At 46.4% G+C, this 23,122-nt stretch overlaps 1 protein-coding gene across 1 annotated transcript in view; it reads right to left on the bottom strand.

Moving 5' to 3' along the window:
- The window catches only part of GPR158 (G protein-coupled receptor 158), a 146,551-nt gene extending 123,761 nt beyond the window's left edge, over nt 1-22,790 (bottom strand). Inside the window, exons 1-2 of the mRNA XM_054390227.1 lie at nt 21,955-22,790; nt 10,110-10,215 (exon numbers count right to left, since the gene is read on the bottom strand). Coding sequence (XP_054246202.1) covers nt 10,110-10,215; nt 21,955-22,790 — 942 coding nt within the window. The remainder of the gene's footprint in view (nt 1-10,109; nt 10,216-21,954) is intronic.
- Nucleotides 22,791-23,122: the final 332 nt, after the last annotated feature.

Below are 23,122 nucleotides of genomic sequence, written 5' to 3'. Positions count from 1 at the left end.
CTCATAGATTACTTTTTCTGTGCTAAGAGAGGTAGATTAACATCTCCCACACTGACAGTCACATCAGCAGAAAGAACTGTCCTAACTGGAGAGACTGCAGGGGATTCACAATGTTCCATAGTCTCCACTTCAAGCTTACTACAGCATTTATTTTGACCCAGAAGCCATCCCTGTGCTAATACTTACCTGTACCACAGAGAAGGAGGTGAAGCATTTTACTTCCATAGAATCATTAAGGTTGGGAAAGACCTCTAAGACCAAGTGGAGCCATCAGCCCAACACCACCATGGCCACTAAGCCATGTCCCAAAGGGCCATGTCTAGGTTTTTTTATACATGTGATGGTTTGAAACTGTCTTTTTAATTTTTCCTTGCAAAGTTCAGAACAGAGAAAGTGAAAGAGTGTAAATAAGTCACTATTGGGTGTAAGAAAGCAAAATAACGATTGTTCTAAACACTTCCATTGGATAGATAGAAATGTTTAAGAACTATTACCCAAAACAAAGTAGGCATTCGGCACATTCTGCGTTCGGCAGTGGGGGCAGTTGCTGGGCTGTCTGGCTGCTGTTTCTTCTTCTCTTCTGGCTGAAGATAACACATACTGACCTTGGCAGCTAAGTTAACAACTTTCTGCTTAACTAACTCTGCTTCTCTGTCCAGGGGGGTCTGGGGGGAAGCTCCTGGGAGAGAGAGGCCCCTTTGGGAGGGTCCCCTTGGGGGGAAGCAAAGGGAGATCGGTTGTGCTTTTCTGTTGATTGTATATATTTGTGAATGTTGTGAATTTTGTATATTTGTACATATTCATTGCATTTCATTGTAGATTTTAGACTCTGCTTGTAAATACAGCTTTTCATTTGCTTCCAGACTGAGCTAGCCTGGTTATTGTCGGTGGGGGGGGAATTTCAGCTCACACCGACTCAATACACCTCCAAGGACAGTCACTCCACCACCTCCCTGGGTAGCCTGTCCAATGCCTTACCACACTTTCAGGAAAGAAATTTTTCCTACTATCCAATCTAAGCCTCCTCTGGTACAATTTGAGACCATTTCCTCTTGTTCTATGCCTAGTTAATTGGGAGAAGAAGCCAACAGCCACCTTACTATAAAGGAGTTTCAGGGAGTTGTAGAGAGATGGACTAGTGACAGTGAAGAGTTGTAGAGAGATTTGGATGACAACAGCAACTCAGGGCAGCAGCACATCAACATCTTCAAGGTAACAGAGATCCAGCTACACTCCATGGTGTGCTGGGCCAAGACACCTAAAAAAGTCACTGGGAAAGATGTAGCTCTAACCCAGCTGTGAATCATTCCCTCTGATGACCATAAACAAAAAGCTGATGAGAGTTTTAACCACTTCCTGGGATCTTCACACTCCAAAATGCTTACAGCAGAAAAGTGCAGGCACTGCCTAGCAGTGACTGTGGTGTGTCTGAGAGCAGCAAAGGGCTGCAAGCAGAGAGAGGAAGAAGACAGCTGAGCCTTGCTGTGCTGCTGCATCTCTAACTGCCTGGCCCTTACTCCTTTGTGTTTCTTCAAGAGTTAAGTGCTGACCTTAGAAAATGCCACAGAATGTGATCACCAGTTTGACCAAGCAAGATTTCTACTAACAGAGACCTTCTGTAAAAATGGGTGCCAGGATCCCTTGGCTTTTGTTGAGTTCAGAACAGAACTCTGATAGGTAGGACCAGTTGTCACTAAGCTCACAGTGGCTTTCCCCAGCCATTTTTCTCCTCCTACAGGTCATGCTTTTGGGGCATCACTTATGAGGTGTGGTGCCCCCTGAGCATTCATGCAACACTTGAGAGGTCATGTCTTCAGCATGAAACATGAAATCCTGTCTTCAGCTACCTGCACTCATCCAGGCATTATGCAGGTGTGCAAACTGGTGTAACCAGTCCCAAAATTTGTTACCTGGAAACAAAAGCACAGGCAAACCCAAAGCAGGTTTTATTCATTTGACAAGAGAAACACTCAACCTCCTGCCAGAAGTCCCCAATGAAAATAATGGTATTGGAATGTCTGGTGCTATAAAACTGTGCTCCAAAAATGAAGCTAAATGAGTTTGCTTCCATTAAGGCTCTTACTATGCCTCAGAACCTTACTTTGGATGTGAAGATTCAGCAGCTCTCCTCTCTAGCTTTTCATCTTGGGATCTTTAATGTGTTTTCAATCTAATTTTAATTTGTTATACCAAAAAAAAAGGGGAATGAGCTTTCATCTCAAGGCTAAATTAAACTTGCCTCTTGTGAGATATCATGAAGCATTAAAAAAAAAAAAAAAGGCAGGAGAAAGAGTTACTACATTTAATGAAAGCTTTTTGTTGAAATAAGGCAGATGAGTAGTTTTTACCCATTGCTTTACTGTTTCTGAAGCCTCATGTTTTTGCAACAAAATTAACTGTGGGAGACATGCATGAGTAGAATTGTAGCATTTTAGCACCCAAGAACCCCTCTGCAGTACATTGTCTGAGTAAGCAAACAGCTAAGTATGCAAGTCAGGAACAGAGCCTGCACAGTTACTAGAAGCTGCTGTCCCTTCCAATGACAACAAGAGCAGCAAGAGTGGATTTTGCTATCAGCAGGCTGGCAGCTTCACAAATCAAGATCACTAAGCAAGCTGGTCAGACAGGTTTCAAATATGTTCCAGGATGCTTAACTCCTCCTGGAAGTGTCTGCAGCATGAGGTGGATGCATGCAGTAATGCACCCCAAAAACCCTACTCTGAAGATGCTCCTGGCTGGAGCACACCAAGACTCTTCTCCACCTCACAAGCTCAGGGAACCTTTCTGCAGAAACCAAACTGTGGAGAGGGTAATTAGCACACCTGGAGATCACAGCCCAGTTGGTGTCCAAGTGTCTATCAGTTTGGAGCTGGTCATTTGGCTCCTGCATCCCAGCTGAAAGATGGGGAGGGATGGGGTTAACAGGCTTCATCACAAGGTACGGGAGATGCACATCTTCCTTGCACACCTTCCAGGCCAAGCATGTCAGCCCTCACACAGAATGGGACAGATGCTTTAATACCACAATGCTGTACATTTCTCTAACTGCACACGCCTGACCATGCTTAATGCACAATTTTATGCACAGTGACATTTTTCAGGTATTCTACAGCCCTCTGAATGTTGTGGGAACAAGTGAGAGCTCTGAGTGAAGCTGTGCTCTGATTGTGCCCAGATCTGACACTACTACTGCCACTTCACATCTGGAGAAGGTAACCAACAGCCTGCCCAAGGAGCACAGTCCAGCCTAGCTACAGTCCCCAGGCTCCTTGCTGCAAGACTCTGTGGCTCCCAGCAGACGCTGATCTTCCATTTCTCACCCCAGCCACCAGCAGCCAGCTTCTAGTCTGCCTCCAGGGAAAAGCTCTTTGCACTCATCTCTCTCTCTGCAATTTCCCTTTTGCTCCCACTAGATGTATTTTATCCACATCCTCCCAACCAACTAAACTTTTGGGCCCCACCTCTTCCCTTGCTGATCCCCCTTGGGTAGAAGCATCAGCTCAGCTAACTGGTGGTGCCTAATGAGATGCTCTGTCCAGCAGAGATCTGAAACCTGTGGCAGCAGAACTGCAAGAACTGGGAAGTGATGCAGTGCTGTCATCACCTGTCAGCTGCAAGAGACACCAAACACCTCCCTGCTACTTGCCTTGTCAGACAGCATCCTTCAGCCAATCATCTGCTGCTTTTCACTCCTTAAATCTGGGGGAAGGAAAAACAAAACTGACCCAGAGGAACTGAAATGCTCCTACTTCAACCTGCTAACTAGGATGACAGGAATGGTTGCAAAGGTTTTCTTCTTTTGAGGAAAACACTGCTAGCCAAGATCAGCTCCTGCAAAACACAGAGTCACTTACCAATTTTTTCTAAGGAGGCCAAGATGCTGTAGCTAAGCAACCTGATTCTTCCTGAAACTGAAACTGGTTTTCATAGCACCTTGCTTATCACCGAAAGCTCTGACAAACCTGCACCTTACTTTATGTAACTGTGTCTGAGGGAGTGCCAGATCAGCTCTGGTGTGCTGTCACAAAGGGACTTTTCCCCTGAATGCAGATGATGTTATTTTTAAAAGAGCATCTGAAACGTTCTCTGTGCTTGCTGCATGCTCTTCAAACACACCCAGCTGTGTGAGCAGCCATCAGCCTGAGAACAGATTCACCTTCCTGCTCCTGCAGCCAGGAAGCACTGCCTCTGGCTTAGCTGTGTACTGAACCCAGCTGCTCCCTTCTCTCTCTGACTGCCCCTTCAGCACTCACTATTTGTCTCCTTGTTTTCTTCTGAGAGGGAAGGCATCCTGGCAAAGACTCTGCAGCTGGTATGGGCACTTCTCTCTCCCTGTTGTGGCTACAATCTGTACCTCCAAGGGTGATGATTATTTCTGAATTGGAAGTTAACTACATTCCACAAACCCTGCTCACTCAGCAGCTTCTTTTTCAATCCCCCCAGCCCCCTCAATTCTGACTGTATTTTTCCTAACTGACAAGACAGAAAATACAATGCAAGTACCAAGCAGAACCAGTGATACTGGATATTACCCAGTGGGTTACAACTTTGGGTGCTGACCTCTTGTCATGCCTCCCCTCACACAGTATGTGCACTAATAGCCTTTTCCTGGCTTGACAAAGGCACTAGAAGGCATCTGTCTGAAAAACCTGGAAAGCACTGGCTTCTCCCCCCCCACCCCCAACTCAGTCCCCATAATGATTTTATTTTTACTCAGCTCCTTTCTCCCTCTTTTTTCCCCACTGGCTGTCTGTAACACTACATACAATATAACAAAGCACAATCATCTCCAATGTTCTGTTAAACAACAGGGAAAAAAAAGATATTTGGCTGCACTGCTGATTTGTTTTCCTTTCTCAGTTTTGTGTTTGTGCAGAATAAATACACAGAGTGAGGCTGTGCATCTTTGTGCAAACACAGCTCCACACACACCACCACAGACAGCAATGCAGCTTTTCTGTTTATTCTGCCTCTCTCCTTCCCTCCAGATATCTTTGCACGCTGTCATTTGTGGAATACTCTGACACCCAAAGGGATGTCAGCTGAGCCTGCCTCGCACTGCAAGCTGCTGGCAGCCTGATTAAGGATGGGGGAGCAGTGTGGAGTCCGCTGTGGCTTGTCACAGCCTGATGCTGCTGGGTTGGAAGTGTTTGGCCGAGCTCAATGGGCTGTGCCAGCTGCTGTCTTCAGACACTCCTCAGCCTTCATTTCATTGTTGGTGTCTCAACAAGGACTCTGAAGTTGTTACTAAAAGCACTGGCAGCTGCTGGCAGCACATATGGGGAAGGAATAAGACAAATCTTCAAGCAGGGTGAAAATGCTGATTTTCTTACCCCCACAGCCAGCCCTGCCTGCACAAGGAAATCCCTTCAGGTTTACTGGGTAACTATCTTTTCTTTTTGTTAATTTCAGAGTTACCTGCATCATTTTCTTCTCTACCCAACTCATTTTCTTTATTTCTAGCCCTACAGATATCACCTGCCTCATCTGCTGCAGCCCCCCAGAATCCAAATCTCTTGCCCATGCATTTTTTGGGGGGACCTGTTCCCTACTTGGGTGTCAAGGTAGAGGGAACAAAGCAGACTGCAGCTCTGTGCTGTCCCTTCTTCCTCCAAATCAAAAAATGAACACCTGGCCAGCAGCCTCCTTTTAGGTGATAAAACAAAAACACGAGATGATAAATAAATCCCAACTGAAATAGACTTTAGCCACTGCTGCATTTGGGCTTCCCTGGGTAAAGTCTCACCTAACTTTCTGCCTATTTAGGGTGGGCACTTTCCAGTCATTCTGAAGCTGAAGGGAGGCACTCTCCTCTCAGTTCATCTAGGCTGCTATGAAACTAGGGATATAGGGGTCCTGTGCACAAGAGAGAACACAGCAGGGAAAAGGACTGTATTAGCAGTTTAGGTAGCCCATTTGAAAATGGGGAGTGTAAGAAGTTCCCAGTGCTTGCTATTGTTTTGTATGAAATTGGAAGGCACCATAAAGCAAAGCATTTCAGGGACACCAATCCACCTGCTGAGGAACACCAACATGTAAGGAACAGTATCTCCAAGCATTTTGTGCACAGGAGCTGCAGCACTAACTCCCCAACCAAAGCCTATTTTTCTTTCAAAAAGGGACCAGCACTACAAATATTCCATCATATCATCAGGCAATTCTTGATGACCTTCCAAATCTCAGTGTCAGTCAGCATCATCTCCTACTGATTCAGTGCCAGAGCACATGAAGCCAACACAGTGCTCTCAACAACAATCCATTTGCTGGTAGATGTTGGGTCCCAGCCATTCCTTCCTTCTTCCTCCCTAGCACATGCAGACCACTGGTTTACTAGATGTTTATGTTCCCTGTAAGGCACCTCCAGCTCCCAATTCTCAATTGGTTTTTGTTCAGAATACTTCAGGACAACACAGAAAATAGGAAAATTTTCTCTGTGAAGCGTCTAGCAGGTTTTAGCCACTGAAATATGACAAAGCAAAGAAGGGTTTTAGGAACCCCTAAGTTGTAGTGATAGGTTGAGAAGACTTAAACTTCAGAAGGGACAGACTTAGACTGGAAATTCTTGACAGTGAGGGTGGTGAGACGCTGGAACAGGTTGCCCAAGAAGGTTGTGGAGGTCCTGCCCATGGCAGGTTGGAACTAGATCTTTAAGGTCCCTTCCAACCCAAACCATTCTATGATTGTTTTTCTTTTCTCCTCTTGTCCATTTCCTAAGTTAATTCTTTCCCCCTCTCTGTATTTTCACAGTGTTAGGGAAGAGGGAAGTTGTATCTGTGGAATATTCATCTTTATACCATGGCCATGTAGTATGGGCTGTGCAGTAAACACTTTCAGGAATTCACTATGGCAAAAGCTTACCAAGTGGTCTGCAAAAACGCTGCCCCAAACACTCAGCTCACCTAGCAGAACTAGAGAGAGGAAGGAGGGTCTAGCTTAAGCAGAACTGGAAATCCAGAGATTTCTGCCTTCTTCCTTACTCTGCTGGAGGCAGACTTTGTAATCTGGGGCAGAGCATTCCAGAGTCAGCAGGTATTTCTGTATCTGCCTCTAAAAAGATGCAAGAGAGGACTGGGAATATCATTCCATCAGCACTTATAAGGCAAACTGTGTGGAAAGCATTGCTGCACAACTATGTCATTTACCTCATTCCACAGGGTACATTCCAATGAAACAAAGTGTGAGAGGCAGCATATGGGACCTGCCTGGAAAAGTCAGGGAGTCCCCATCAGACTGAACTCTCGTCAAGTGGTGCCCAGAGGGTAAAAGGAAAGAGACCTTCTCTGTATATTGTTCCCAGCAACTCCCCATCTGGTATTAAACAAGGAGTTTCCTCCTCTTCAGGCACAGTAAGGAAAGGAGCTCCCTGCTTGCTGTTAGAAGAGGTTTGTGTTCCCCACACATCCTGCTCTCAGCCACTACAGCCTTGTTGATTTAACACCCTAACAAGTGTCACAGAGAAGGAAGAACAGCTGGCAGCTTTTTGCTCCACATACAGGCTGAATACCACTTTATGAATGGCTTTTCATCTCCTTACCCATGCTGTTAACATCTGGAGGTGTGAACATGAGCCACTCTCACAGGTACAGCATCACTCATTAAAGAGCTGCCCTGCAATGGCCATTTCAGTTCCTTTCTGCATCACAGGGACTCACTGGTGCACTACAATGTCACAGCAAGCTACGAAAACAAAACCATGCAGCTGTCCAGCAGGAAAAACAAAGCCTCCTTTGTAACACCAGCAAACAGCCTGCTTCCTACTGTCAAAACAGCACAAAGCACACCACCAAGGAAAGCTCTGCAAAGAAACTTACTGGAGCACAGCCAGGTTTACAATAGCACACCCCAGAATCCAACAGGAAGAACTGATCTGAAATGTACCTTCTTAAGTCAAAGAAAAGTTACTTCCTTCTTCAGCAGAGAAGCAGCACCCACCAGCTTCTCAGCAGGACAGAATCCAGTCCTGGCTCAAGGCTGGGGAGTCCCTGTCCCTCAGCAGTCCCAAGGCAGCCACCTCAGATTCTCATGCACAGTAAGAAACCAAATTGCAGAGGTGAGATTCTCCACTGAGGCACTCAAGACTGTGGAATTAAAATGGGTATTTTGCAACCCTTCAGGTTGTGTTTCATACAACTTCATTCTGCACTCAGTTTCCTAAAGGCCACTCCACCTGCCTTGTAAAATAATTAAATGGAAGGTAGATTTGATTGAATGCCACAGTCATGCAAATCCCTTTTCATAACCAGAACAAATTCTACAGAGAAATAAAAATTCCTTTATTCCCAGGGAAACTGTGAAGAGTGGAAGAAGTCCTTTTATTCCCCTCCTCTTCTCCAACAAATCCTTCCAGAGAGTAACTTTTTGCACTGTGCTCTCCATACTCTTAGATTTGGAAGGGAATTGTCATTGTGGGATTAGATGCAGTTTAGTTTGGGTCAGATTCTGTTTTCCTCTGCATTAAGAATACAAAGCACAATTCAGAGGCCATTACAGCAAAGGGCAAGCTTTGAACCCACCACTGATCTTTTTTCCTTGCTTTTTTTTTTTTCTTAGTCTTTTCAGTATTCCCCCCTCCTTCTCTACTCAATTGGTGGAAGAAATACAACTTAAAGTCCCAAACCTCTGCTGACAATTTTGCTTACAAGACATTAATAAAAGGAGGAGCACTCGCCCAAACATCTAACCACATTCAGGATAACCAGCATACAGTAGCAACCAAGGTCTACCAGATCTCATGGGAAACAATATTTTTTTTTTTTAATAGTCTTCCTCCCAGAAGAAAAGTCTTCTCTTGAATTCGGAAGTCAAAAAGTACTTAATAAAGACCAAAAAATAATATTCTCAAGTAAAAAATAGCTAAAAACATGTTTACAAAACTGCTGAGATTTTCTTGCACAAAAATGTTAGTAGATGAATTCACCAAAACTAACACTTCATCTAAATTTAGGTCTGGCTTTGATAAATTAGAAGCCTTCCAGTATCTGAAGGGGGCCTATAGGAAGGCTACAGAGAACTGTTTACAAAGTGATAGGATGAGGGCCAATGGTTTGAAATTACAGAGGAGATTTAGGTTGGAAGTTAGAGGGTGGTGGAACACTGGAACAGGTTGCCCACGGAGGTGGTTGTGGCCCCATCCCTGGAGATATTCAAGGTGAGGCTGGACAGGGCTCTGGGCAACCTGATCTAGTTGGGGATGTCCCTGCTGAGCGTAGAGGGGTTGGACTAGACGACCTTTCGAGGTCCCTTCCAACCCAAATGATGCTATGATTCTGTAACAAATTAGGCAAACATCATCTGAGTTGTGGTAGAGAACTGTCAACCCTCCTTCCATTTTAATTGTCTTTTCTGAATGAGTAGAAGTGCATGAGGTGCCTTCTGTGGGTGTCTTAGAAAACATCATATGCCACAAGGAAAAGGAAAAAATACCAAAAAACCAAACAGACCCCCAACAAGCAAACAAAAAAACCCCACAAACAAACCCACCCCAGAACACCAAAGCACATTGTATTTATTTCGTTGTAAGGTCTCTTTCAACACTGAGTGGTCAGGCTGAGTGAGAGGTAATATGCTGACAGACGGAGCCAGGCAGAACTTCAGAAGGAGGAGGAAGCAGCAAGGAGCTGAACAGAAACATTCAGTCAGCTCTGTCAAAATGTTGGCATTTCCATTAAGAATTAAGAGTATTCAATTCTGTCTGGTTTTCTGCATCATTTTACCAAGAGCCCACATTTATCTGGACAATTCTTAGCATTTGTGCTACTTTCACTGTGGTTTTTCAAGGCTGTCTGCTTCAAAGCGACACTGACATTAAAAACCTTTATTTACTGGGAGTATAAAAATAAATAATTGTTTGACTTGCAGGCAGAACTTCACAAATTGTTTCACTGCTAGTATTCTTTTTGCCCTGCAACTCTTATTTCTGCACAGTAACTTTTTAACACCAACGTTCCTGCAAGGCAGACGCTCCTGAACTCACACACGTCCCAATGCCTTCTGCAGAAAGATTTTGGTTTTTCCAGCCTATGAAATACACTTAGAGCATTTGTACCACAGAAAACTATTGCCAGTGAAAAGACTGAAAGCACAGGTGAGTCCCTGAGGGACAGACATACCTCAGAGTTGTTGAGATGACACCTGTGTGTCCCCGAGAACCACCCCTCGCTTGAGCACTGGTCAATGTCCACCTTCTGCAGGTTGATGTCCACCTTGACAACACCTCTGAAAACACAGAAAAGCAACCTTGAGCACAGCAGCTACAGAAACAGGTTAAACTTCTTGAGGACGCTGTAAACCTGCAAAGCTGAACTACATCTGCCTTCTAAATGTGGAATTGCATGAGATTTCTGAAAAGAGAAGCTTTGTGTTGCTGAAGCCATGACCGCAGGCAGGTCCTTGTGTGAGACCCTTACTGAGCTGCATCATGGCAAGAGTTCAGTACACCTAACACACCAAGTGCAAGGCAGCAGGTAAGAATGAGTTACACACTCAATTTCATGCCCTTCACATTTACCAATGCAGCGAAGAACTAAGACAAAGACAAGGAAGAAGCTGCAGCACTTCTGAGGCCAGCAACCTCCCCAGCTGATCCCAAGTACAGAATCAGGGGCTGCACTGCACCCCTGTGCCAATGATGATAACACCCTCCCCTTTGCTCTGCCCAGAGACACCCCAGCCTCCAGCACCTTCAGGTTTCCCCTCCATGGCTCAGTGTCCTCCTCCAGCAAGCACCTAAACCCTTATCTCCCCATCTCTGCCAGCCAGCAGTGCTGTGAGTCATAGATTCATGGAATGGTTTGGATTGGAAGCAACCTCAAAGGTATAACCTTGGCAAGGGTCCCTCAAGCATAAGCACCATTCTGACTACTCTAAGGAAATCAGTTTATGCAGTAGGAAAACCAGTGATGCCTTATCCTTATCAGGAGTGCAACAGCTTCACCTGGGAGCCTCTCAAACACCTTAGGGAAGCAAATCTTCATTTCCTTTACACAGAAAGCTTTTCCCTTGTGTATTTTGTTTTTGAACTGGTAGGAGAGGAAGCTCCCCTTTCCCTCTACAAACACCTTCATGAAGAGGGAGGCACAGGCTGCAAATTCAGGGTAAACTAATCACTGCCAGGAGAGGAGAAACATCTTAAGAGCATGCTGTTGGTTCCATGAGCAGGCCCTGCAGAAGCACAGGGTCAGTACAAAGGGATACACAAATTTCCAAGGAACTTCCCTAGAAGTGGCATACTGAGCAAGCACCTGAGCATGGCCTTGTACCAGACATGAGGCAATGTGAAGAATTACTGCTATGGGCTAGTGTCAGGAGTCAGAAAGCAGAAGAACATCCTAATGCTCATTTGGGATGCTCTGCCTTATGAGGACAGGATGAGAGACATGGGGCTCTTCAGCTTGAGGAAGAGCAGCCTGGGGGGTGACCTCATTCCTGTTGATAAACATGTGCAGGACAGTGTCAGGAGGACAGAGCCAGGAGGATGGAGCCAGGCTCTGCTCAGGGATGTTCAGTGATGGGGCAAGGGGTGCAAGCTGGAGCAGAGGAGTGCCACATGAACATGAAGAAAATCTTTTTCACTGTGAGGGTGGCAGAGCCCTGGAGCAAGCTGCCCAGAGAGGTTGTAGAGTCTCCTTCTCTGGAGACAAAGCACACCAGGATGCGTTTTTCTATGACCTGCCCTGGCAGGGGGGGTTGGGCTGGATGATCTCTCAAGGTCCCATCCAACCCCTAGCATTGTGGTTGTTTGATTCTGTGCTCTCAGCCCTGTACCCCACCATCCTCACACAGAGTACACTGCTATGCACATGGTGATGTCATTCTGAAAATCTGTGATTAATACAGTAGCTGGCAGAGCCTGTTTAGCCACCCACAGTTTCAGTTATTTTGGATTCAGCATTTGGAAAATGGAACATATGGAAGAACACATCCTCCTAGAATGTATATGGACCAGCTAGCTCTAAGGGTTGTATTTATTGAACTGACTAGGAATAACTGCAGCTCTGCTGTCTTGATAGCAGCAGTCAAGGCAAATACCAAGTTTCAGAGCAGGCTCAGCTTGTCAGTATAACACAGTCATCCACATTGACAGTGCAGCCTGGCTGAGCACAAGCCCCAGTGGTAAGTTAGTAACAATATTACTGGTAATTGGGGACCATCTGGTAAGTAACTATGCTTTGTTAATCTCCTTATTACAATAAATATTTGGTTTCTGCCACGATTTTACAGTCCCTACACCAAAAATATACTTAAGGATGGCCCCTTCCTGTTTAACACTGAGCTCTGGAAGAATGAGTTGTGTTGTACATGGGAGATAATCACTGGAGAATGATGTCATCAAGGATTTTCTGTCAGGTCAGGGGTTTGATTTAAGAGGCTTTCATGTCTGCCTTCATTCCCAGTACCACTGTCTGTTGGCATGCTGTTTGCCTTCAGCTCTGTGCCAGGAATTGATTTAAGCTTATTTTCCCAACCTACTAGCTATCTTGACAGCGGCAGTAGTTATAATATTTCACTGTCACAACATGGTGTAAAACCTCTCTACAGCAGGTTTTTTTGCCTATATTCTTAAGCCATAACCAGAAAAAAGCAGGAGGAGCATGTTCTCTTCCTCCCTGGCAGCTTAAGCCAGAACTGCACAGAATAATAGTCTGCCAACACTAAAATGGTGACAAACAGTATTTTTGTCCTCCAGATCTTCAGAAGATTTTGGCACAGAGGTCGTCACAACTCAGCTGAACAGGCATGCAAAGTTTGCCTTCTAAGTCTGCAGGGTTGTTTCTGTACTTGTAAGCACTGCAAGCTGTCAGAATTCAGGTCTAAGGCATGGTTATCACATGCTGAAACAGATATCATCCCCCAAATCTGAGTGCCTGCCCAGATTCTTGCTGCCACATTCATTCACCCTTACATAGTGTCTCTTCACAAACCGAGGAGAAAGGATTTTCCCAATTCTCTCCCCACTCCCCTCCAGATGAATGGATCCTGCAATCAGTACAGCCCATGGTTTCACAGCAGATCTCTTTCCTGACTCTTCTCATTTTGGAGGCTGACACCTTCAGGAACTTTATTTTTCAACAGTGCACACTGCCTGACACTTGAGGCTCCTTGAGTGCATCATCAGAGCATCCCCAGTTAATCCTGGTGGCACATGAAGTGGCTTTCAGCCGCAGGTCTTGCTGGCAATGGCCAGGCTCTGCAGGATCCAGCTGCTTCTGCAAGCTAAGCTTTTGGACTCTGCACCACTAGTATTTTTTAAACTCTCACCTCTGCACATCCAGCCAGCTTCACAAAACACCCAGGAACTGAGCAGAAAGTCACTGGGACCTGACATACAACAGGATTTTTAAATTACAGCATGGTTTGAAATTAGAGCAGAGCAGATTTAGATTGGACATTAGGAACAAGTTCTATACCATGAGGGTGGTGGAAAACTGGAACAGGTTGCCCAGGGAGTGGTTGAGGCCCCATCTATGGAGATATTCAAGATGAGGCTCAACAAGGCTCTGAGCAACCTGATCTAGTGGAGGATGTCCTTGCTCCTTGCAGAGGGGTCAGGCTGGATGACCTTTAGAGGTCCCTTCCACCCCAAACCATTCCATGATTTTCATCTGGTCACGCAGTAACCACTAACTTCTTAAGACAGAGCCTTACCCTCTTCCTCAGCCAGAGCATTTTCACCAGAGAACCACTTCTCACTAAAAATAAACTTAACTGGAGAGTACAGAATAGCAGTGTGGGCACAGGAGTTAGGATTCACCTGCAAAGAAAATCCCTTTAGGCCATTTGGAACAGTACTGCAAGGGCCAGAATACTTAAAAGCTGAATCCTCTGTTTTCTGAAGATTATTTCAGATTTCAACCTACCTTCAGATTTATGGCATGCAGTGCTGCCTCTCTGGGGATTTCCCTGCAGGTTAGTCAGAGCTTCCTAGATACTTCAGGAGGTGATTCTTTTATTAGGTTTTTTTTGTGCTTAAGGACATTCAAGTTACTGCTGGCACCTTAACTGTCACAAAGCATCACCTTGGATAGGAATGCAAGGTGATGGTGAGGTACCACTTACATCAATCTCCCTGTAGAAACAGTTTTCTTGGAGCCAAATTCAAGCTACTTAGTAAGAAACCAGCATATTTTTTTTAGTGTTCTCATTACTATCCATGGGGTTAGAGAGGCAGGTGGAAAGAAAGGGCCTCAAGGAACAGTATAGAAAGGGATGTAGGAAAAGAGGTCAGGAACAAGAGAATTACAAGGATCCTACATAGGATCATAGAACAATTTTGGTTGGAAGATACCTTTGAGATTGAGTCCTCAGCCTAACTAGACCAAATCATCTGACACTGAATATTTATTTAAAGATAGTTCAGATAATTTTAAAACTGAAAAAAAAAAGTGGAAGCCAACATTAAAAAAAAGCATAGAGAGACATAAACCTGAGTGAGGAACATACACAGTTCCAAGAATGCAAGATGAAAAGACATTTTCAGAAGCAGCTTTAGGAATTAAAAACCTCTTCAAATACCACAGGACAAAAAAAAGGAAGCCTGAAGTAAAACCTGAAGTAAGGCCAACAGAAAGAAAGACTGCTCAGAGTAGAGGTAGCCTTTGCAGTAATTCTATCACAGAACACTTCAGAGCTAGGAAGGCTCCAACCTTTGAGCTACTCTTGCAGGTATCAGTGGGGCAGAAGTCAGCTCTCACATGCAGGAAGGTTAACAAGCTGGGCACCACAGCTATCCCTTCCTTCTTTATTCAACACATTCACAGATGACCACAAATGGCCAGCCAGTGACAAAGTCAACCACATGTGCCTGACATTAAAGGAGATGAAAAAACACTTCTCAAAGTGCTTCTTTACCATGGGAATTGGGATCTCTCCAGCCAGCTTAGATTCATGGTACAAATTTTAAACCATGAAAGAATGAAATTTTTCCCCAAAAAGTTCATAATTGTGTTATGAAATCCAACTGCAAACTACACTGTAGAAGACAAAAATGGGTTAAAGAGTGAATCAGAACCATGGAGCTTAGTTTAATCCAGACTTATTTTCAAGGCTTGTTCAGATGGAGTACAGAAAGCAGTTGTTATTGTTTATTATTTGCAAAGGGGATATAACCAAAATAGGAGAACATGGCATTGCCACTGCTCTTATTTTTCTCTAAGTACCGGTCAGGAGCTGCTTCTGGAGGCAGGGCTAGGTAAGCCCTTCATTTGACCCAACACAGCAATGCTCTGGTTCTTACTTTCAGGAAGATTTCTCTATCTCTGCCCAAGTTCAGGAATAGAACAGGAGGTGACAGGCCTGGAGGTGAATCTCAGCTCAGGTTGTCACATGAACATTCCTTTCAGAAGAGCTTTGATAACCTGCTGTGCTGGAAGCCTTGCCCAAAGTGGGGGAGGGTAAAGAACAGAGGAGCAGAAACAGCAGTTTGACCCCAAAAGCTAACTCCTTCCACTGCAGCTTCCCATGTGCCACACAGCTGTGCACATAAATGCAGTGCCCTTCAGTCCTCTCCTGACCATATTGAACTTCTCTCTTCCAAAGCTACTTCTGTTTCTCCAAACATGCAGAAAGCTGAATCATGTCTCTACAAAAGAAATCCTTCTTTGTTCCTTTTGTTTCATCATCATCATCCAGTTTTCTATCCTTATCCATGACCTCCTATGAAAAAGGCAGGCACACAATTGTCTAGATACTTAAAACATACTGGGGGGTTGGGGGGGTGTATAAGATGACAATTATACGAAGATTTTGTTGTTGTTGTTCCCACCTCTTCTCAGCAATATAAATCCAGGATTTTTCAAAAGTTCCAGGAAATAAATTATTCTATTTCATTTTTAAAACTTGTTCTAAATCCCCCCACACTTTCCATCACATTACAAGGCTCAGGGCTTGGTATAGAAAAACATTGGCCTCACCATTTAAACATTCTTTGCAGGACTATGCAACTAACGTATCATGTCACAAAAAATCAGGAAGCCTCCTCAAACAATTATGAATTTCATAGCATCACGGTATGCCAGAGGTTGGAAGGGACCTCAAGAGATCATCAGGTCCAACCCCCCTGCCAAAGCAGGATCACCTAGGATAGTCTGACCAGGAATGCATCCAGGTGGGTTTGGGAAGTCCCCAGAGAAGGAGACTCCACAGCCCCCCTGGGCAGCCTGTTCCAGGGCTCTGTCACCCTCACTGGAAAGAAGTTTCTCCTCATGTTGAGGTGAAATCTTCTCTGTTCAAGTTTGAACCTGTTGTTCCTTGGCTTATCCCTGTGAACCACCCAAAAGAGCCTCGCCCCCTCCACTTGACACCCACCCTTCCAATATTGATATACATTGATCAGATCCCCTCTCAGTCTTCTCAACACTAAACAGCCCCAGGGCTCTCAGTCTCTCTTCATAGGAGAGATGCTTAAGTCCCTTAATCATCCTCATGGCTCTCCCTTGGACTCTCTCCAGCAGGTCTGTCTCTCTTGAACTGGGGAGCCCCAAAACTGGACACAGTATTGCAGGTGTGGTCTCAGCAGGGCAGAGTAGAGAGGTAGAACAACTTCCCTAGCCCTGCTGGACCTCCTTCTTGGTGCATCCCAGGATCCCATTGTCTCTCTTGGCCACAAAGGCACATTGTTGTCCCATGCAGAACTTGCTGCCCACCAGCACTCCAAGGTCTTTGTCTGTGGAGCTGCTTTCTAGCAGGGCAGCCTCCAACCTGTCCTGGTGCCTGTTGTTATTTCTCCCCAGATGCAGGACCCTGCACTTGTCCTTATTGACCTTCATGTGGTTTGCCTGCACCCAGCTCTCAGCCTGTCCAGGTCAGGTTGGATGCTGCACAGCCTGAGGGGTGTCAGCCAACCCCCCCTCCCCAGTTTTGTATCATCAGAACTTGCTGAGGGCACTCTCAATGCCCTCATCCAGGTTGTTGATAAAGATATTGAACAAAACTGGACCCAGTACTGATCCTTGGGGGACACCACTGGCCACAGGCCTCCAAAGTTGATTCTGTGCCACTGATGAGGACCCTCTGAGCTCTGTTGTGGAGCCAGTTTGCATTCCACCTCCCTGACAGCCATCCAAGCCACATCTCCTGAGCTGTTCTATGAGGATGTTATGGGAGACTACTTCCTTCATTAGTTCAACACAGAGACTAAAGAGAGATTGGGGAGAAACTAAAAAAGGGGACTAAAGGAAGATATTAAACCACATATAAAAGACGTCACTCACTCTTACAATCTTTTTCTTTCATGGTTATTTACCAAAGAAATGAATAGCTCTGGAATATCTGGGAGAAGATGAAGTATATTCCTTAAGAAATTACTTGTCATACACCTCTACTCTCATGAGACCCCCCCTTGGAGTACTCCATCCAATTCTAGGATCCCCAGCACAAGGAGGACATCTGTTGGAGTAGGTCCAGATGAGGCCATAAAGATGATCAGACAAATGCAGAACCTCCCCTATGAGGACAGGCTGAGAGAGTTGGGCTGTTCAGCCTGGAGAAGGCTCCAAGAAGACCTCAGCACAGTCTTCCAGTACCTGAAGTGGGCTACAGGAGAACCGGGAAAGGACTTCTGACAAGGGCTTGTCAAAAGAGGAAAAAACCCACAAAATAAAAATACAAATAAAAAGCAAAAGAGACCTTACTCAGCTTGCTGATTGTGTACCTTTCTTTCACAAAAAGACATTGTTTTGTATTCTTCCAGTTGTCCTTAAAAAGGATCACACCTGCTGCCCTGGATTTGGTGAAAACCTGCCTTGCTTGCACATGGAGGAAGAGATAAAAATGCCCCTGCATCCTAAAGATACTCTGACCTCCTAGATGGAAAACAGTGTGAGAGCAATGACCAGGTCCCAGAAACATTAGCTTATGACAACACATTAAAGAAAATGAGAGCACCAGGCAGGAGAACACTTTGAACTGCAAAAGCAGCAATTCATTCATCAGATTCTGGGGGAAACTGATGTCATTGCAGAAGGCTGAAACACTGCACATGAATCTAACCGCATTCAAGAAATACTGGAAGACTGGAGAGGAGGGACCATGGCAACAGAGAGCTTATAACAGGAGGCTAAAGAAAGCTGGTTTGTGGAGTCTAGTAAACAAAGGTGGAGAAGGGATTGCTGCCTATAAATAGCTCAGGGCAACAAACACAAAGAGCTATTTCTCAGAGAAGACAGTTCTGGAACAGGAATAAATGGAGGAGAACTGACAAAGACTTTGGATCAGGAATCAGAAGCAGCCATCCAACCTGACATGTCAATGGACTGGAGAGTCAAGAGTGAAACCCTCCTGCTTTAAGATTGATCACCTGCTGACATTAAGAGGGCTTGTGGCAGCAGGAGATCAAGTCAGTGACCCAGGAGGAGTTGGGTTTTTTTGGGGGGGGTTGGTTTGTTTTAAACTTGTTTGTTCCTAGCAGCTGACTACTTGCACACCTTTCTTCCAGATCAAGGAGTGATCCTCTCCACTGGTCTCCTAGCCTGCAGAAGCAATGAAAACCTTCCATTTCCTCTGCATGGGCCAAGCAACAAAGAGAAGGTAACACACTCACAACATACAGCTTCTCACACCTTTCCACTCCAACATCAGGGCTGCAAAGACATCCCCACACAACATGGTTCACTCTCATTCTGTGCCAAGAAGTAGCAAGAGGAGGGTCGCTGAAGATCAGTAACAAATGCTGAAGGGATTGGTCACTATCACTGATGATCACTTCTCATCTCTGCAGATCCTCATTTCTGAATGAGAATATTTGGTAGCAGCCGGTAATGCTCTCTGCACTTTAGGCAGACCAAAGATCAGTGAATGCACTGCTAAGAAGCTGCAGAGTCAGCACCCAGAGCTGGTGCTAATGGTCAGTGAACAGCTTCTGGGTCATCTATCAGCACAATCAAGTTACCTCTGGTTCCTCCACTTCATCTCAGTGTTGGCCTACAGTGCCAGCCTTGGCAAGATAACCAACCACATTCTGTCAATCTTCCTTGGCCTTCACTCTGGACAGCTTGGCTGTCATCTCTTGAGAAGGTGGGGGAGAGGGTGAGAGGTGAAATTTAAGACAGGTAGCAAGCTGTGAGAGGCCCCATCCTGAAACACTTGCCTCCTCTGGCAGAATGCACTATAACCCTTCAAGACATGAAGAACAAAGTTGGAGAGGGGTTGCTGCAGTTTCAGAACATCACTGACAACAGCCCTGCAGTAGCAGCACATGTTGAACATAACCAGTTGCAATCATGAGCATTGCCAGCATTAAACTCTCCATTGCTACACTACTGTTACTGTAACAGAAGAGACACCAAGAAGCAGGAGCAATGGATTTCCTTCTGTAATCTGAAGGAACTCTTCCATTGGGATAGCATGCTCCTGAATATCTCTTACCCTAATGCACCACACCATAAACCTAATGTCAGCAAAGAAGTACATCAACTGCTAGAAGAATATTAAAGGGGCATGCACTAACTCACCACAAATGACCTGATGCCAGACTATTAAATGGAAGGAGCATGTAAACTGATCCATTAACATGCTCCTAACAGATGGTTGAGAGATACTCTGCTGGGAGAACCAATGTGGCTCTCTCCAAAGATGAAGATTAATACATAATGCTTTTTAGCATATGGGCCTTAAGCAGGAACTTAAAGTTAAACCACTGTGTCACTCAGACAGATGGTGAGGGGGAAATAAAGCTTATTTCAAGAGGCATCTTAGAGTAATTAATACTAATGTTCTAATAACTCCATTAGATTTTACAGTTTTATATTACATGCTTATGCTTTAAGCCACCACTCAGAGCTCACACCAAGGCTATGTGCCTATCAAGTATAAATAAAACTCTCTGCAAACACTAAGACATCCCATGAATCTTGGAGGAAGGGGATTTTGCTCATGTATTTCCCCTGTGGCTGCAGTGACTTTTTCAGTATCCCAAATAAGGTCTTATTAGAACCCTGTCTTAAAATGTAATATACCTTGAGCTATCATTTAGTCTGGCCAGAGGAGGCACATGTTTAGACGGACTTCTCCCACCTGCCGCTCTTTATATTGTTACCAAAACCAAACTGACATTTTCCCAGAAATGTTTACCAACTCATCCTTAGTTTTGATACAACAAAATTTTGTTTGTTTTGCCCTGGTCGTTTAGCACAACAGCAACAGAACACTGTGAACTGACATAGTAGATCCCATTGAAAGATGTTTTTCCAAATAAGAAGAGGTTCTCCAAGTCTAAATGTACTTAATGAACGCCCTTTGACGTGTCTGCATGACCACAGGTTCTTCTATTCCTTCAACTGAAGTGACTCCCACATGGCAAAGAGAAACTGGGAAGGTGAGGAAAAGGAGGCAGCGCTTTGTACTGCGCCCCGGAGGACCTCTACTGGTTGCCTCCACCGGCCAGGGGGACCTGGGTGTGCTCTTTTAGACCAGAGCCATCAGAGCAAAAACCAGCACCACTGAGATGCTTCCTGCCATCACAGAATCTTGGCACAGAGCTGAGACTGAAGCTTTAGACTCTCGCTGAAAAGACATGGGTTTTTTTCTACTTTTCACTGAAGTCACGACTGAAGCTTGACTTAAGCTCCATCACGATCTTAAATTCTCAGCTAGCTGGCTAGCAGCTGCCACCCCATCCCCCTCCTGGTGGTTCTTCACATTATTTGAACCTCTCCCCTCAGCAAAAGCCTATCAGCCTATGTATTGGTTTGAGGCCTTTGCTTTCCTCTGCACCCTGAAGCCCATCAAGTGTGAAACATTGCATTTCAATCATCTGTGAAGTTTTCTGCACTTCTCTGGATCCCCTGCTAGGGTCTAGAAGAGCTCTGCAATAGAGCTATCTTCTGTTTTGGTCTTGAGAGGACTTCAGCAGGGTCTGCAGATGAGCTCATTTTACCCTAACTCTACCAGCCCCCCAAGTGTGAAAATTTCAAGGCAAAAAGTAATTCAATAGAGAAATATGCAGCCACTCTGCATTCAGATTGAAGTTGGTTTCTTTCAAGAATACCTGTTTGATCCCACTGGATTCTGGACTAAACTCAGGAAAACTGCTCACAAACACCTATTAGCTGCTGTGTTCCTTTCCATCTTTACCCACTACTGATTGACAGCAAAAAGCAAGTTCTGTCCTCCTTGCAGCTGCTTCTGGGCAGTGGGCATTTCCCAGGGCACAGAGTTACCCGAGAGCACCACCACAGAAGGGCCAGTGGGAAAATCCAACATCTTGTACCCACAGGTTGCTCTCACTCTTTGGAGAAATTCCTCTCTGCTGTCAAAAGAAGAGGACATAAGAATGGATGTTTTTCTACCTGCTCTCTGCTAGCTGCAGCCCAGTGGCAGAGTCCAGGGGCTAACAGCAATAAACCAAACAATCTCCCCCTGTGTCAGGTATGGACTACACAGCTGCATAACAGGAGAGTCCTGAGACAAGCTTTCCTACTGCCAGTTCACGTGGTAGCCACATGCCCTATGACAGACTTGCAGCCACAAACACTCCTTCACCTATGGCCATGCTGTCCAGGCTGGAGCACCCCTCAGTAGATGTGCTCTGAAGACCAGGTATCACAGTTCACCAGCACAGCAATGCTGTTTCCTAGCCGAGGTCAAGCGAAGCTCAACTCTGCAGTGTAGTAAGAGGCAACACCTCAGTAAAAATTCTCCTCTTGCAATGAGAAACTACAACTGGCAGCTGCAGCTCTTGCCAGCAGAAGCAGGCCAGGAGCTACCCCACCGGCACACCTGTTTCAATGGGGGCAGAGAACACAGCCATGCTTGCAGCTGAGGATGGAAGCTGCTCTCTCCCTGAGCAAGAGCTCCCTAAGGCACACGAAGGCATAGCTCCACAAGCCATGGAGGTGGCTCTGCCCCTGCGGTGTGACTGAACAGCTTACACCGATCAGGGCACTCCAGAGACGCTACCCCTAAAGGAGGACAGAACCAGATCCCCACCTCACCCTTTCCTCAATAGAAAGCAAGTCCTACCTGAACTCGGGGAGGAGGTTTGGCCGTAGCCCATAGAAAGCCGCTGAGAGAGTCACCAGCCAGCCAGGTTTGTAATTCCCATTCTCACACTCCAGGTAAGGTGAGGACCACCTGATGTGGTTCTTATCAGCAGTGAAGCTCTCCCGCCTCTTCCAGCTGTTCTCCGAAGTTTTGGGGGCCGTGTTTAAGACCTTCCTGTGCAGATGTGGCCTCCACTTGCGCTTCAGGCTGTGGAACCATTCTGTCTCCACAGAGACGTTGGCCAGGCGGTGAGCCGAGGAGGACAAATCCTGCAGGAGGACCTGGCTCTCATGCCTGCTGGCCTGCAGGAAAACCTGCGGGGTGGAGAAAGGCTCCGTGCTGAACGTGATAGCTGCCCTCAAGATGTTGGGGTCTCCCTCCAGGAGGCTCCTGATCAAGGCGCGGTACCACTCCAGGTCCTCCTGCAAGTTCCGCTCCCGCGACTTATTGGTCTGGAGGATCATGTTGAGGAAGTTGGTGGCATGGGTGAGGGCGTCGAGGGCTCCGTGCAGGGAGGGGTGCGAGGTGAAGCGCGACTTGCCGGTGAGGCTGGCCAGCTCGTAGCGCCCGGAGCAGTTGGCACGCCGCAGCTCCCGGGAGTCACCCGTGTAGAGGAACGAGGCCACGTCTTGGGGCACCTCCTCAGCGAGCCGCTGCTCCAAGATGGTGCTCTCCTGGCTCTTGATGTGGTTGTAAATAGGCTGCTTTCCTCTGAGCGGCCGCTCCCGGCCCCGCACCGCCTGCCCTTGAGCGGCGGCAGCCCCGAACCCCCGCTGGGCGAGGAGCAAGAGGAGAAGAAGCCGGAGCAGAGCCATGTCCCCCGGCGCTGCCGGTGGCGCAGGCACAGCGGAGCGGCTGCGGACCGGGCTTCGCGCAGGGGGCCGCGGCGCAGAGGCACGACCGCGCAGGGGCGGCTGAGCGGCAGCGGGACGGAAAACGGCCTCTGGGCCGCGAGTCACCTGTGGCGGCACCGCCCGCGTCCTGCCCAGAGCCGGGCGCCGCGCAGCCCCACCGCCGGCGCAGAGCGGCTGGCAGCCCCTCCGGCGACTGCCGCAGCCGGCCCGCCCGCGCCTCCTCCCGCCGCGGCCACCGCGCTTACTGAGCTGCTGCCCAGCGCAGCGCGCAGGGACGGCGGCGCCCGCGCCCG

Source organism: Indicator indicator, chromosome 20 (assembly GCF_027791375.1).
Source record: "Indicator indicator isolate 239-I01 chromosome 20, UM_Iind_1.1, whole genome shotgun sequence".
NCBI lineage: Eukaryota > Metazoa > Chordata > Aves > Piciformes > Indicatoridae > Indicator > Indicator indicator.
This window is presented reverse-complemented; position numbering and strand designations above follow the sequence as displayed.